At 38.7% G+C, this 16881-nt stretch overlaps 1 protein-coding gene across 6 annotated transcripts in view; it reads left to right on the top strand.

The window, feature by feature from the left end:
• MBD5 (methyl-CpG binding domain protein 5) overlaps window positions 1-12262 on the top strand; it is a 178788-nt gene extending 166526 nt beyond the window's left edge. For all 6 annotated transcript variants that reach the window (XM_032856105.1, XM_032856102.1, XM_032856103.1 and 3 more), the window contains 3 exons: window positions 602-675; window positions 8666-8741; window positions 11661-12262. In XM_032856105.1, the coding sequence (XP_032711996.1) occupies window positions 602-675; window positions 8666-8741; window positions 11661-11732 (222 nt within the window). In that variant the 3' untranslated portion in view covers window positions 11733-12262. The remainder of the gene's footprint in view (window positions 1-601; window positions 676-8665; window positions 8742-11660) is intronic.
• Window positions 12263-16881: the final 4619 nt, after the last annotated feature.

The raw sequence follows: 16881 nt of genomic DNA, 5'->3' as shown, positions 1-16881 counted from the left end.
TGGCCTGTGCAGAGCCTAATACTACTAGGTAATAATAGTGACTCTCTGCTTAGCTGTGTTCAACCTGATTTGCTGCATTTTGATTATCCCAGCAATTCTAGCCGGAAGGTAGGTATTACTGCCCTCATTTTAAAGAGGAGGAAACTGAGGCCCAGAACATTTGAGTGTTTCATTCATGCTAGAAAGTGAGCAGGTCAGATTCAAACTTCCACCTACTGGCTCCAAAGCCCACCTCCTTCACTAACCACTGCTCTTGTCCTCCCCTGACACAGTACAAATTTGCAGTTACTGAGTATCAGGCAGTAGAGAAAGCAAAGCAGGGATCTCTGATTTATGATTTTGTGAATTGAAGGTTATTTAAAGTCCAGATTTTGTTCTTAAAATGTTATTTTCAAAATGCTGACAGTAGAAAAGTCAGACTATCTTTCATTTCCATTGATGTTACAGCCTGGAGCCACACAGTCAACCTCTGCCTGAGCAAGGACAGGACATTTGACAGGGCAGTGAAAGTTAAGCCTCCCATCCCCCAGCAGGAAAGTAAAAATGCTGTTAACAATTGCAGGTCTGGGTAATATGGTTTGGTCTTCATGCCTTCACTCAGGTGGAGCCCGAGAAGTTGAAGACACTAACAGAAGGTTTAGAAGCCTACAGCCGAGCCCGGAAAAGGAACAGAAAGTAAGCACGAAATTTTTTTTCCCACCATTTTGTTTTTCATGGATATAATTTCCTGGTGTTTGTTCAAAAGAAAATCTCAACTAATTTTGTCCATCTTAGGGCTTACCAAGGACATTTTAGTAGTTATCACCCAAGAAGATCATTATAGTTAAGTCAAATTAGCTATCACAGAAAATATTTTCTTTTCTTAACAATTTGTACTGTGTGTGGGATTTCCCACTTCATGAGCTCTTTCCTCACTCCCTCCACCTCCATCCCTCTCATTTCCTGGGAAAGAAACACTCTCATAGCAATTAAATAATTTCTAAAAGTGTAGCAAGGAGCACCTGGCTGGCTCAGTCAGAAGAACGTGGGACTCTTGATTTTGGAGTCATGAGTTCAAGCCCCTTGTCGGGTACAGAGATCACTAAAATAAATAAATAAATAAATAAATAAATAAAACTTAAAAACAAATAAATAAAAGAGAAAAATAAAAATGTCATTAAAGTCTATCCCTTTGGGAGTAGGAATGGGAGTTACCCCCAACTGTACACAGGTAAATAATTTTGGCAGATTTACTATTAGTCAAAGTGATGGTAAGTAATTCCTTTTTCTTAAGGCAGTAATAACAGGTTTTCTTTGGAATTATAAGAAGAAGTTGTACTTTGAGACACTATTATTCCAGTATTTCTAGATCTTTATATTTTGGGTAATATTGTATGGACAGGTAGATAATGTTTGAAACACAGTTTCCACTGTAATACAATGTAGTTTTGCATATCATAATTATTATTTCATTTTAAGTTAGAGAACTACAAATGTGCTTTTGTATATGCACATGGAAAGTTATTCAAAAATACATATAATTTACATGCCTGTTCAGTTACTAAAATGTTCATATTATCAAACACCCAAGAATTACGAGAATGATTAGTAGTGTATTAGTAGTGTATCTTGCATATATAGTATCAGTAGTATCTATTAGAGAACACTCTTTCTTAGTGGGACAGAGGTGATCTTTCAGAACTCAACAACTCTTGGGGAGATCTTTAGCTCAATAAACTGCCTCACAAAAAGATGCCAACCACAAGAGGTAAACTCCTGTGCCCCTATGCTGGGGACTTCTTTCGAAGGTAGCAAGTTGGCACTGATTGTGGCGATGGCCTAGAGAACTGCTGGATTCTCTACAGAAAAGATAAAGAATATGGTGAGGCCAGCCCCCTCTACTCTGACTATGTAGAGCTTTGTGGTAGGATAAGGCCCAGAAAATTAATACAAGTTCTGGATGAAAGGAGGGAAACTGCAAATTACCTACATCACAAATTTGCAATGGACCACTTGCTATGGAATATTCAACAGTACTTGTTTATTTGACGTAAAAGATCCCAAAGATCTTTCTTCCAGTGAGATATGCCACTTAGCTGAATCATGTGCAAAATATCCAAAATAACTAATAACACAGAAATGAATTAACACTTCCAAATATTTAAATATGCTGCCTTGAAATGAGCTGTATTTTCCCCCATAAATTTGGTATTAATCAATTTCTGAAAGGTAGTAAGTAATAAATAGCAATTTGAAATTATTTTTCTTCTAAGCTAGTTTACTAGTTATGGTGAATTTACATGGGTCCTAAGTGGCGTAGATCTAAAGGAACTGTCATGAAACCATAAACTCAGAATGTGGGTTGGAGATGTAAAAGAAGGAACTAGGAGGCAAATTTTAGTAAAAACAGCCTTATTTGTCATGCTATTGCCTATGCAGACTGACTTGCCTTACAAATGCCCAATAGCATACTTTACATTTTGCATATGCTATTTAAAATCCATTATTTTATTCTCCCAATCACAAAATGAGCTAGAATTAGTAAGCCCATGTATGGATGAGGACACTCAGGCCCAAATAGCTTAAATAATTAGTTGAAAGTCACATGAGTGACAAATGATCCGTTGAACCCATTCATTCATTCATTCATTCATTTATTCATTTAATCATTTAGTTATTCCCCAGTTTAAGGAGACTAATTGAGCAAAAATCTGTCCTGAGTCCCTGGAGCTCACTGTTGAGCCAAGGAGACAGATCCAGAAACAAAATGTTAAAATTGCGATGACAGCAATATGTATAGTACACTTGGGCATCATAGAGAAGTGGCATTAAACTCGGGTACGGGAATACTTTCTAGAGGAGATATCTGAGCTAAGCCATACACACTGGATAGGTATTAGCCAGGCGAAGGAAATAAGGACCAAGATGGCATGGGGTGGGATAGCGTTTAGACACGATCAGCAGTCCGATTTGGGGCACTGTAAAACTTCAGACAGGAAATTTTAAGAGATGCAGCCAAGGTGTAAGCAGCAATCAGGTCATGAAGAGCTTAGTGAGGTCCCAGATGCTCCTTTATCTTATTGGAAGTGCCTGAGGGGACAGGTGGTTAGATTTTCACTTTAGATATGTCTGTATGGAGGATAAATTTTAGGGGAACTGTGTTGGAGACAGGGACATTGTTTAGGAGGCCATGGCAGAAGTCAAGGGACATGAGGACTCAAACCAGAATGGGAGGGATGAGAATGGAGGAGGAGGAATGTACTGTAGAAATATTTAGAAGGTAAAATTCACAGAACGTCGTGGTGATTGATTGGAATATGGAGGGTAAACAATCAAGGAAAATTTCAGGGTTTTACCAGGGTGACTTGGTGTGTGGTAAAACCACTGATTGAAGTGGAGAATACGGGGTGGGGGGGAACTGTTAAGTCACATGGGGTGCCTGTGGACTGTCTGACACTGAGAAGAAGCAGTATTTGACTATGTAAAAATGGCTGTGATCACACAGAGATCCTTTGACCCATTTGAACAGTGGGCCAGGGATTGAACCGCTTGGGCATTTGAACATTTGCTAGAGATAATGAAGACGATGAGAAAAATCAAAAAGGAAGAGAATGGGGGCAAAGGTGGAGGCCAATAGAATAGGATGTTAGAAACCAAAGACCAAAAGCTTCTAGAATGATAAAATGATAAACAGCAGTCCCCTAAGACAAGAACTGAGACATCTCCATTGGACTGGGCGATTTAAAGCCTATTGGCAACCTTAGTGAAAACAGTTTCCAGTGAAGTGGAAGGTGTAAAAACAAAGTGGCCATGTTTGAAGAGCAAATAAATATGGAATAAAGAGAGCTGACATAAATTAATTAGGCTTCTTCCTACCCTTAATATGAAAGTTCCTGAAAAATAACATGAAAATGACAAAGATTTGACTGCTCTTGTAGACAGAAGAAAAGGAGGGAAGAAGCAACTGAAAAAGAAAGGCAGAATTTGGAATAAGATGGTTAAGAGGTTGGTTTGGGGCCAGAGTTCAAATCCTGTTTCCCCCACTTTAGAGCTGTGTGCCATTGTGCATGTTGCTTAACCTCTCTGAGCCTAAATTCTTCATTCCTAAAATGGGTATATTAATATCTACCTCTTAGCATTGTTATAATATAGGTAATTTAAAAAGAGCCTCAACACAGGGGCACCTGGGTGGCTAAGGGGGTTAAAGCCTCTGCCTTCGGCTCAGGTCATGGTCCCAGGGTCCTGGGATCGAGCCCCCATCAGGAGCCTGCTTCCTCCTCTCTCTCTGCCTGCTTCTCTGCCTGCTTGTGATCTCTGTCTGTCAAATAAATAAATAAAATCTTAAAAAAAAAAAAAAAGCCTCAGCACAGTATGTGGCACATGGTAAGTAGTTAGTAAACAGCTATTTTTATTATAAAGATACAGGTGAAGAAAACACAATTATGAGATATTTTTGCCAATTGAAACATTCTACCACCCTATTTAGATGCTTAGAATTTTATGTAGTCATTTTAATTTTCAATATTCTGCAAACTGCACAATAAATATTTTTAAACTGATAAACCTATTACAGCCTAATCACAAAAGAAATACTAACATATATGTATTGAGGTTGTTACTTGGGGTCATTTTATACTTAAAAGAGAAAATAACTTCATTAAAGAAAACATTCCATAGCTTTTAGATTTGTTACGATTTTCACTGAAATGAGGATCAAATCTTCTATCTATACGTGCATATAAACTTAAAAATTGATCATCTGATTTTTGTTAAGCCAGAGAGTGGTAAAGTGATAAAATAAATCATACTTTGAATTTAAAACCGAGAAATTATACTTAGCATGTAAAATTTTTTTTTAATATTTATTTATTTATTAGAGAGAGAGAGAGAGGAAGAGCACACATCTGCGAGCACATGGAGGGGAGAGGCCGAAGGAGAGGGAGAAAATCCCAAGCAGACTTCCTGCTGAGCGTGGAGCCCAGAGTGTGGCTTGGTCCTACAGCCCTGAGACCACGACCTTAGCCAAGACCAAGGGCTGGACACTTAACCAACTGAGCCACCCATTTACCCCAGTGTGTTAAATTTCCTTCAGTCTTCATACTTTCTCCGTGGGTTAGGTTTCAGAATCTAAGATTCTTGACATTTAGGTGTCACGCAAATTGGTTCTGTTCTACATGAAGTGAGTTGCTTAAAGTCTAAACTGACAGCCTAGAGCAACGTGCAGTTTCTCATTTCCTTCATTTCCTGTACCATTCACAGATGTGTACCTGTCTTTTTTCTCAATTAGGGAAGGTAAGGATAATCTGTGACAGTACAGACAGTGAAGAATAGAAGTGCAATTATCTCCATTAATAACTAGAAATGTGATGATATGAACATCTATTGCTTAATCAAGTAGGTTTTAGAGTGTCCATTAGTAAAAATGTTTATTATTAAATGTCAGCAAGGAATCGAAAATAGTGGAAGAGACTCCACAGGGAGGCCCTCGGTACTGCAAGACTGAATTTTGACTAATTATTCGTTTCATGAACTCATGGAAATTTTTCTTCCTTTTTCGAGTTCATTCTTCCCTTACCTGACCAGTTAGTGTAAAAATCAGTCTGCAGCTTTAACACCTGGGAGCGTCTCCTTTTACCTCTTGAATATCCTGATGCATTCAAGTAATTTCATGCCCCACCTCTCTGTATCTATTCTCTCTTCCACAAGTAGTCCTTTCTCCCTCTATTTACGACTTGTTTGTTAAAGGAAAAACACTGTTAATTTAGCTTAAATTAATATAAGCTGTTTACAAACAGTTTAAACACCTTGTTGAAGAATGAGATCACAAAGTCCTAAATTCTTTTTATTCAGCAAATAATATTGAATTATTTTTATACTTTAATGGTGATATTATTGCAATTTTTCATAGGGAAAATTTTTTCATGGCTCTCTGAATTTATTATTTTTAAAAAATTATTTGTAGTTAAATATCCATCTTCTTCATTACCAAATTAGAATTGGTTTTACCAGTTCTCCTAAAAGGTCATGAAGTATTGCGTATAAACAGTTGTCATAATGCCTACCTCATAGGCTTGCTGTTAGGATTGAGATAATGTTTATGAAGATTTAACACAGTTCTTGGCACATTGACTATTTTCAATAAATAGTAGCTATTTTTGCTATTAAGATAAAAGTGAGAAAACCAAAATTCTTTAATGGTTTTTCATTGAAATGTTTTACTTTCATTTTAGACATTGAGTACTTTAAGTAGTTTATTATAAGTCCATAAGATATTATAATAAATATTCATAACATAAATATCTTTTGAAATGTATATTCATACTTTTAAAAGCAAAAGAAATAGTTAAGTTAAATCTATTTAACATATCACTCAAGGTTTAATATTGTTAGGCAACTAGGCAACATGTGATACTGTCAAGACCTTTGCCAAACAGCCCATAAATGGGGCCCCAACCCAACCCCAACCAAGCTTACAGGACCTGCAGAGTCCTGGGATCAGACTGCACCCCTCCACCCCCGCTTCAAGTAATTCAGAATCAGGCATAGCAAAATTTTCACTGGGAAAGCAACTCAGACTGACTGCACCAGATGCTCATGGTCCCTTAAAACTGGAATGGGTAGGTAAATAAAAGAGTGTACAAATAGATTATAATATCAATTTGGACAGTGCTCAGTGCTTGGACAGTGATAAGGGAGAAAGAGCCAAGTTGCAGACTAGTATGTATACCATAACATACCTGATAGACATCTTTGTGTGTATATTAAAAACACACACACATAAAAGACAATACCAGGTACTATTCATGGACATATAAAATATAAAAACAGAGTCATCTGGGTGTCTCAGTCAGTTAAGCGTCTGCCTTTGGCTCAGGTCATGATCTCAGGGTCCAGGGACCAAGCCCTGAGTCAGGCTCCCTGCTCAGTGGGGAGTCTGCTTCTCCCTCTCACCTTGCCCCTCCGCTTGTGTTCTCCCTCAATTTCAAATAAATAAAAATAATAAATAAATAAAATAAAAACTTACTAGAAAGATACACAACACAGTTGTCTTTGGGGAAGAGGGGAGGAGAGAATGGGACTAGGAATTGATGACAAATGGGAATTTCAGCTTTTTTTTTTTTTTTTTGGTAAAAAAGACTTAAAGGAGGTAGGTAATTTATTATCAGTTTATTCTTGGAGGTGGGTTTGTTAGGGGTTAATTTATTCTGTGCACTTTTCTGCATTGCTTATATCTCTAAAAATAAGTGGGAAGAATGTAAAAGCTAGAAGCTGGCTTACAGGCCAGCAAAAGGTGAGAGGAAGGAGTTGGTGCTGTATTTCCCACATAATTTAGTTAAAAGCATTCCATTAACCTTTTTTTTTTTCTTCAGTTAAAATGACTTAAATTCATATATGTTTCCCAAAATATCGAGACATCATGTTAGCTTTGGACAAAATTTTTAGTAAATATGTGGAGCATGCATGATGTTCCTGGCAGTATACTCCTCAGGGTGTACACAGAAACTAAGTGTGTGAATTGTCCAGTCCGGCGTATGAGGGTAAAACCTGGTGGGGGCTATGGTAAACCGAAAGGCCTCATCTAAAGGCATTCCACTAAAGTTCAAATATATTTTTAAACACGATGTGAGCCAAACTAAATGGGACTATGAGCCAAATTCCTCCACAACTGCAAATTTCCAATCTCCGTGTAGGTGCTAAGGTGGGACTTAACTCTTGGAGAACCATGCTGACAGCCTGTTCTGAAAAGGTTTATCTCTGCACCTTTTCTAGTAATTGCCGTGACAAGGGGAATGAAATGAATCACCTTAGTACTCAGAATAACTGGGTCATTATTTATACACATAAAAAAGGAAAAAATAAGTTATGGTAGACGAAGGGTGCAAAACTACAGAAGGAGATAAGATAATATGGATTTGCCTGATTTTAAGTAGTTAGTTCAACAACTTCCTATGGTTTCAATAGTGGCAGATGTACTGTTTTTTATTATTCGGACCACACGTGCGTAATGCTGAGTAGCAAAAAAAATTCAGACGAGTGATAGATACTCTGAGAGAGTCATTCTTTATCTGTTCAAATACTTAAGTTATTTTAGTTTGGGGGAAAATGCGGTGGGCCCGGGCATGGAGGGAGCCTTGGGCATGACAAGCGAAGCTGTTGCCCACCCAGAGCAGGCAACGTGCGTACTCAGGCACACCAGATTCAGCCTTCACTTGCTCAACTCTGGAAGCTAGGACGCGCGAGAGAGGGCAGAGGGAGCTCCCTAGTGGCCAGAGTCTGCAGTTCAGTCCCTCCACCCTTCGCGGCGGCACGGCCCGGCTGCCTGAAAGCCAAGCCAGAACAAGAGGCAATGCAGGGCAGGCTGGGATCCTGGAGGACAAGCTGCATCTGTGGGGAAGATGACCCATGGCCCAGTTTTCTTGCAAAAACATCAGACGGGGAAAGAAGCGTGTGGTGGGGAAAGAATCCGTGGTCCCCTCTCATGTGTTCCATTTTTTTGTTGTTCAGTGACTTTATTATTAGTATTCAGTGGTGAGAATCCTGGAGCGTTTGTCATCTGACTTTTTTCAAATGTAAATATAAATTGACTTTCTCTGGTGGAATTGGTACTTCTGTTTTCTGAGTAGGGGATTAAATTGAGACTGATGTGTTATTTATTAATCTGGTGTGTTATTTTCATTAATTCCAGAGGTGGAAAGCTAAATAACCATTTAGAAGCTGCTATCCATGAGGCCATGAGTGAACTGGACAAAATGTCTGGGACAGTAAGTTAATTTATTTTTCCATTATACTGTGTTTCTTTGAAAATAAATTGTATTGCACTTTTTGGTAAAGTCTCTTAAATATTGACAAGCAAGTCACATATCAATACTAAATTACTAAGCTCAAGAAAAGACTGATGTCAGAGAAAATTTAAAGTAATTTAAGACAAAAATAACCTCGTAGTATTAACTATGTCTTTTTTCTGAGATAACTTTTGTTTTTCACACGTAACATACTTCCCAAAATGTGAGCAGCAAAATATTTGAGTTCAAACCACCGGTTTCTGCATTTGACTCTGAATAACAGTGGCCACTAGTGCTGCCTAAATAGTCAATAATGCAAATTTTGCTTTTTCCATAAAACAAAAAAAAAAGGGGAATTGAACAATCGGGTCAAGATCAAGAGTAAACAGAACTCTCATTTCCTTTCCACTGTTACCTAAGAAGGAAAATACTTGGCACAAAATCCCATTGTTAAATTATTGAACACTGTAACCTCTCGTTTTTGAGACACATTTTTACTGAACTGTTCATACAATAGTATTGAATGTGAGAAGTTTAATCATTGTCCTCTAATTCATGTATTGGCTCGTGTAAACACTCAAAGTATAATTTTGGTAATTTCTTTAAAAAATGTAAATTATCTAAGGCTATTCAGCAATGAAAGCTAATTTCCTTTTTTCTATTCAACACTTTGTGTTAACAAGTTTATCTGGATCCTAACAACCCATTCAGTGGCTACTGATTGGCAGATATAGGTTATAGATTCACAGAATGTTGGCGCTGGCATGGGCTATAGAGATTCTGTGATCCAACCACTCCTTTTCCCGATGGATGAATTAAGAACCTAAGATATTAAATGTCCTGATAGAATTTAGGAAAGTTCCAAAGCAGAAATTATACATTTAAACGCCTTCTAAGACCAGGCAAATACTATGAGTAAGTAAAGTGGGTCAGGTGTGAGAAAAACAGCAAGTCAAGGGGACTGAGAAGTGCCAACCAAGAGGTCAGGGTAGGCTGCCTTAGAGGCACAACATGTAAAGGCATTGCTCACTTCAGTCTGGTGCTAGCTGGGGAAGGGCTTCCTGCACACAGTCATTCAGAGACTCGGGTTCTTTCTCCATCTAGTGTCCACCACTCCTTAAAGCCTCAGAGTGCTCCTTCATGTCACTTGCATCCACCCAGCAGGTGGGAGAAGAATATAAGCAAAGGGCTGCACTCCAGCTGATTTTCCTCTGGTCTGACCCCATCACATGGCTTTCTTAACTCAAATGGACTAGGAAATGTAATAGACGGTGTGCCTGTTCAGGAAGAAGAGAAAATGGGTTTGGTGAGCACCTTGCTGGTCTTTGCTGCGGGACATTTGGCCTTTGTGGCCAATAGGCAGTCAGGACTGGTGGAAATTGTGGCAACCTAGAGTCCATGCTCTCTCCCGGAGGAGCTCCTTCTCCCACACTCCAGCAGATCTCAACTGTATGAGAAATTACGCCAGAGTTGCAAGCTCTTCCAATTTTTCGTAAGACGCTAAAAGTCTGGAAGTAAAATCCACCCCCCCCTTTTTTTTACCATTGACAATGATTTTTTAAACATTAAAGCATCATACAGCTAAACAAAATATCTTTACAGGACATATTTGGTCCACAGATTACGAAGACTTGTTTGCAGTCTTAGATAAAGTCTTCTTTCCTCAATTTTAACAAGTTTTCAGTTATGGCTCTTCACCAGAAACTAGTGGTTTTAAGAGATGTATATGGACAGTTAGGAGGAAGAGACAGTTTGAGAAACTTATAAACGTTACTTTTCAAAATTTAATTATTTCAAAGCTTTTTGCATTTGACTTTGAATAGCATTGGCCTTTGCTGTTACCTAAACATTATTTTTAAAATGTACAATTAAGCCAACTTGTAGTGGACCTTGAGAACTGATTGGGCATGTCTCCTAACTATGAGTTCTGCGACATTATGATGGTAGCTTTGAAATTGGCTGTGGTGGAAGTTTTTACACCATGGAAATTGGCAAATGCTACAATAGGCTTGTGTCCTTCCACAGGGAGCTGGTTGTTAAGCATTAGCTATACCACTGCCTCAGGACTAGCCTGCATTACCTGGGTCTTGACCTTGCCCTCTCCTATCAGTAGCCACATACAATGTGGGGCACCAGATCACTTCCCTGGCACCTGTCCTCTGCCCCTCAGAACCATACCTGCTCTCTGATATCTGGCAATCATGCCCTGCCATGTTCCTACTGTAGTGAGTAGGGCCGTGTATCAGATCGACCTGATACACGGCCCTACTCACTACAGTTTCTGCATTAGCATATAAAGATGACTTGTACTACTCGCTCCTCCGAGACTATACAAGCTCAGATCCGCCAACAGATGGTAGTGGTATTCTCTTTTTCACTCCAAGTCTTCTCACGAATAAACTTCCTTGGGCTGAGCTATGCACGTGTTCTTACCATCTTTGACCCTTCTTAGTAGTTGTAAAATAAGTCGGGTGACGAAGGAAAGAAGAAAACATGTTTGGTATGTATTTTTCCACTTTTCTAGACTTTACTGAAATTGGTGATCTAGGGATCGCTAACAGGAAAGGCTTTATTTCGGTCTTAAATGGGCAGCAGGGGTAGCAATGGCACACTGCATTTCCTACACTTGATTTTCTCCGGTTCCTCCTTGGAGTCCCACTGTTTATCAGGTTCCCGCAGTGTTGTTCTGCTGATCAGCTCCTAGGATTCCTCCTTCTCTGTAGTGACTGGGGACACACTGAGATCTGGGGTCTTGACAGAAAATGTAAATGCCTCATGATATCAGTGATTGAGAAGGAAAGGTGGACTCTCTTTCCTCCCCCATTTCTTTGTCAGAAATCATACGGTGTTTGTACTTTCAACCTCTGTTGTTGTTTTTTTCCACCTCTTTATTTCCAGGTTCACCAAATCCCACAGGGAGACAGACAAATGAGACCCCCCAAACCCAAGAGGAGGAAGATCTCCAGATAACAGGGACTACTCCACCAATGCGCAGTGTTGAGTAAAGGAACGTGCACAGATAAATCTATCTATAGATAGGTATTGATATGGCCACTGTTATATCAGTATTTATACCACAGCAGATCGCTACCACCACCCCAGGGTGCTAAAAGAAGCAGTGACACAGTATTTTTTTGAACAGGAAGGATAATGAAGGCTGGAAAACCAATCAAAATCCCTGACTGATGAGAGTGAGAAACGGTCAAGAGATTACTGAGAAACTTTTTCTATAATACTAAAATTGTGATTATAAGAAATGTCCAAATGTTTCGGAAGACTTTTCAGTGTTGTATATAGAAAATACAGAATTTCACGGTGATATCAGAAGTGTAAATATTGTACAATATTGTCATGTACAAGCGTACCTAATGCACACTCTATCTTTTATTGTACAAAGAAATAGTGTACAAAATTCTTTGGTTTCTATGGAGTACACCTACCAGAGACTACCAGTGTAAAGTGATAAATAAAAATACAACCTAAATGCTTTTCTATGATAATGTAACAGATGCTGTTTTTGTATTTAACAGCAAAGAAAAGGCATGATGATGTATTAGCTGAATGATGACATACACTGCACACCACCGAGTGTCCATTTATATTGTCTGTTTGGAATGAACCTTGCCTGGCAGCACTGGACTCGATTTTGGGTGCCTAGGAAATCAAAACCTTGCCGATTTCTAAAGGGATGAGGGCTCACAGGTCTAAATTAAGAATTCAGAAACTGCAACCATTTGTTGCATATTTTTTTTACCTAAGTTTTAAAGTAGAATAGGTTTTATAAAAAAAATCTTAGATGGAATATTTTACTCAGTCATTTCTGTAGCTAACGTTTGATAGCCACCTACTGATCTAGCTAGCTTATGCTGCACCACCATTGACGCGCAGAGTGGGATTTGTTTGCAGACCGTACCTGACAATGTAAAACTCTCTGTTTCCATACATGGAGGCAAAAGCCCCACTTCGAAACCATTATCAGAGGTAAGGTTGATTATAATTCAGTTTTTCTGTAGTGGCAAGAAGACATAGGAATCATCAAAGCAGGTTTCATAGCCATTCATCATATTACTCACACCGGAAGTGAAGGTGGCTTACAAAATTATTAGCAATGGTAATTTTTTATCAGTATTATGTAACATATCAGATTTATTTTATTTAAAGAATTATTTATACCATTAACAGATTCTTATATATATTAATGTGGCTGAAATGTGCAGGTTAAATCTATTAACCAAATTATTTATATTATATTAAGTAAGAAAAAAATGTGAAACAAATGTAGAGAGAAAATACTACATTACAAGTATACAAACCTAAAACTGTGAGCCATTGTAAAGTACAAGGTTATTAATAAGAAATGTAGCACAACATAATTTTCCGTCTTTTTTTCACAATTTTTGTGGTGGTGGTCTAACCCTATCTCCCATGCACTTGAGTGAAGTTTCCAACCTCCAGCCTGACTTCCACTGATGGATTGTCAAAAGAAGGGGATCCATTATCCCTTTATTCTTAGAATCACCAGCCCCCCCCCCCCAAAGCTTTCAACCCCCTCAAGGGCACTTGCTACCTTGTCCCCTAGCCTAGGGCTCACTCAACCGCTTAAAGCTCCAGTCACTGGGAGCCTTTCAATAGCAGGCTCTGGATCCCCAAATGCCCACCACCTCTGTTATCCCTCCTCTCTCATCCACCCCCCATACTCAGTCCCACAATGTAGCAGAGTTCCAGTAACTCAGGAAAAAGGAGACCAAGGTCATTCTTCCAGCTGGTTTCTTGGGGCCACAGCACAGAGCACTCCACCTGGGCTCACTGTTGATAGTAACAGCTCTAGATCTTCCCCCGGTCTCCTGTGTCTCACTGTCCTTCCACTCCTACCCACACCCCTACCCCCAAGCCTGATGGAATGCAACTGGCTACCCCAGGCTTCTCGGCCTGGAGGCGGGAACCCTTCCTTCTGGGGGTAGGTTCATTGTGTCTTTCATGTAACCTTGGGATTGCCTGCCAGCCGTTCATGCACTCACCCCGAGTCATCTTTTGTGTAGGTTAGTCGATACATCTTGTGTGTTTGATATGTTTAAACCAGAAACGTTCCCCCCCGCCCACCACCTGCTTTTCTACTGTTTCATCTACAGGTTGTTTTTAGTCCCAGGTAGACGCATATGCGTGTTTGTATGTTGCAGTGTCTACATATGTGTGTGTGTCTGTGTGTGCGTGTTGATATGTAGAAGTTTTTTTAGCCCTTGCTGTTTGTCCTTAGACTGAGTCTGTGTCCACCTAGTCTTCTTTTAGATAGTTGAAGCTAATTAGGTGTGTGCTTCCCCACCAATGTGTACTTTACATCCGTAAGCCATGTAAAGTATGTTTGTGCCCATGATTTCACTGGTTGCTTATGGCTTTGACGTGGATCTAGGTATTGTTGTTTTAGTCCACATGTTTTTTTTTCCCCCCTCTCTTTTACAGTTCTATGGTTTTGTGTAAGCAGTTAATGTAAATATTGTTAGCATTACAGGTCATGCAGTGCTGTAACATTTTTTTAAATGTTGCACCTACTTTACAATTAAAAAATTGGTCACTCATACTTGAATTTTGCCCACAGAGCCATTTCTTTCTCTTTGTATTGAAGCCAATTCATTTTTTAAAAATGAAGGCTAGCCCTTTTACAGTATTACATTTTTTTTATTCCCTAAAATAAACAAACTCTTTTTTTTTTCCCAACAAATCTGACAATGTAATGAAAAATTTTTGCTCTTTTAGAAAACATAATATCCCTCTTGGAAAAGAAAATCTAATTTTATGTTGTGTCCCTTAACAGTCTTAGGAAGCACAAGGAGAATGAACTACACCTTTTAGAGTTTTTAAAGATTATTTCAAATGAATGAAAATTAACTGAGTGGCTCTTGTTTCATTTATAGCATTAAAAGCTATCAGGGTTTTTATTTATTTAAAGGAATATTTTTGGTTTGTAGTTTTCAGTCTCATTGTGAATGTAAATGCTTTAAGAATATTCATTCCTTGTGAGATCATGGGCCACTTTTAGTCTTGTATTTGGACCCTGACTTTGAGTTATTTGCTGTGTCTATTTTTCAAATAAACACAATCCTTTTTTTTTTTTTAACATAACCCTGCAAAATTGTGGGAACAGCAGAGGGCTGATATTTTGCTTTCTGTAAGTTTTACGAAGATTCCCAATTGACATATCCCAGGAGGTGATTCCTTTTTCATTTCAGACCATGATAACACATTGTAGTTAACTTTGGTAATTTTCTCTGCAGTTTGCAACGTGTCCTTGTAAGTCACAAGTGGTTTTGCACTGAGATTTTAAAAATCTAAGATGCTTAAGATGCTGGTGACATTGCTCTTTCTGACAAGAAAGCCAAGATTCTAGACCTTACTGAAAATCTGATACCTTGTTTACTTTGCCCATTTATGCCCAAATGGTGTAACACGAGTCTCAAGACTTTTCAATGTAGCATATAAAATGAGTTGTGCATTACTTGATTCATTTGGGGGCTATGAAAAAATAATATCAACCAGCCAGAACTGTAATGTTGAATTAATTTATCTTTTTCTTTCATTCACTCTATCACATTTGCATTAGCCAAAGAGATAAGAACATTAGTAATTCATACGTGTAAACAACCCAGAAGTGAATAATAAATCAGTGAGCCAAAAAGCAATAAACAACTCAAGCATGGGAAATCCTGCTAACAGTGGGAAGTCTGATACAGAAAAAATATATAAAAAGCATTATCTTCAAATATGAAAGATTAATTTGTATCTACTGTAAATATGTATTATCAGCCTTATCTGCTTTTATACACACTGTGTGTGTACTTGAGCGACCTTTTATAAACCGGAAAAATGGTTGATTTAATAATTTGTTATGTAAATACAAAGTTGTCTATAAATTGGAAAATTTGATGCCAGATGGCTTCATAATATACAAATGTGTTTTGTAACATCATGCCTTTATGGATTAAGTATAAATACACTGGATTGTCTGTGTAGAAGAGTAGCAACTTACATTTCACCTGCCTTTCAAGTGGATATTTTTGTCCAAATGGTTATCTTCTTAGGAAACAAAAAATGACCTGAACGTGTTCAATATGAAAAACAAATATGGTTTTGAATTCACCCAAAACTTTTCACACTCAAGGGTCCGTTCAATTCCATACTAAATGCCACTTATTGTATTTCTGTAGGAGATTCTTTGGTTCAGGACTGGAGTCTATCCAGTAAACCTCCCAAATGGAATTATTCTACTTTAGAAAAAGGCTGTGCATCTTAATTTCTAAATCATAGGCTGGGGGGGGGGGGCGGAAACACAGCCTTCATACTTCTTTTTATTTTTATTTTATTTTTACAATATTTTATTTATTTATTTGACAGAGAGAGACACAGCGAGAGAGGGGAACACAAGCAGGGGAAGTGGTAGAGGGAGAAGCAGGCTCCCCTCAGAGCAAGGAGTCCGATGCGGGGGTTGATCCCAGGACCCTGGGATCATGACCTTAGCCGAAGGCAGATGCCTAATGACTAAGCCACCCAGTCACCCCCTTTTCACCACTTTTTGTTTTTTTCTGCTTTGTTTCCACATATCTTGGAAAGCACTACACAGATAAACAGGGCCTAGTTCTTGTGCACCAAGGTGTCTACAGAATGATCTCAATGCAGGGCTCCTCAATCTAGCACTATTGACATTTTAGGTGAGATCATTCCCTGTTGTGGGGGTTGTCCTGTGCATTCTAGGGTCTTTGGCAGCCTCCCTTGTCTCTACCCATCACATACTAGTAGCATCCCTTCCAAATTGTGACAATCAAAAATGATGCTAGACATTGCCTAATGTCTCCTGGGCAGGGGGAGGGGAGAGGGACAGGGATTAGGATGGGGGGGAGGGGACAAAGTGAGACTTGAAAACCACTGCCTTAATGGAATCAGTTAGGAAACATATGCCTGTGTGAAATACTGGCATGTTTTGCATGCTGTAATCAACAGGAAACTGATTCCTAGATCAAAATCCAAAACAAAATCCAATCCAACGTAGTGCTTCTCAGTCCATCATTAAGGAAGAGAATCTGTTAGCTTCAGTTTCATTCTGAGCACATTTGACACTTTTGATCATGAG

The sequence above is a fragment of the Lontra canadensis genome, unplaced genomic scaffold (genome assembly GCF_010015895.1).
Source record: "Lontra canadensis isolate GAN:19392208 unplaced genomic scaffold, GSC_riverotter_1.0 scaffold11, whole genome shotgun sequence".
NCBI lineage: Eukaryota > Metazoa > Chordata > Mammalia > Carnivora > Mustelidae > Lontra > Lontra canadensis.
The sequence above is the reverse complement of the archived record's forward strand: the minus strand, read 5'-3'. Positions and strand labels throughout refer to the sequence as shown.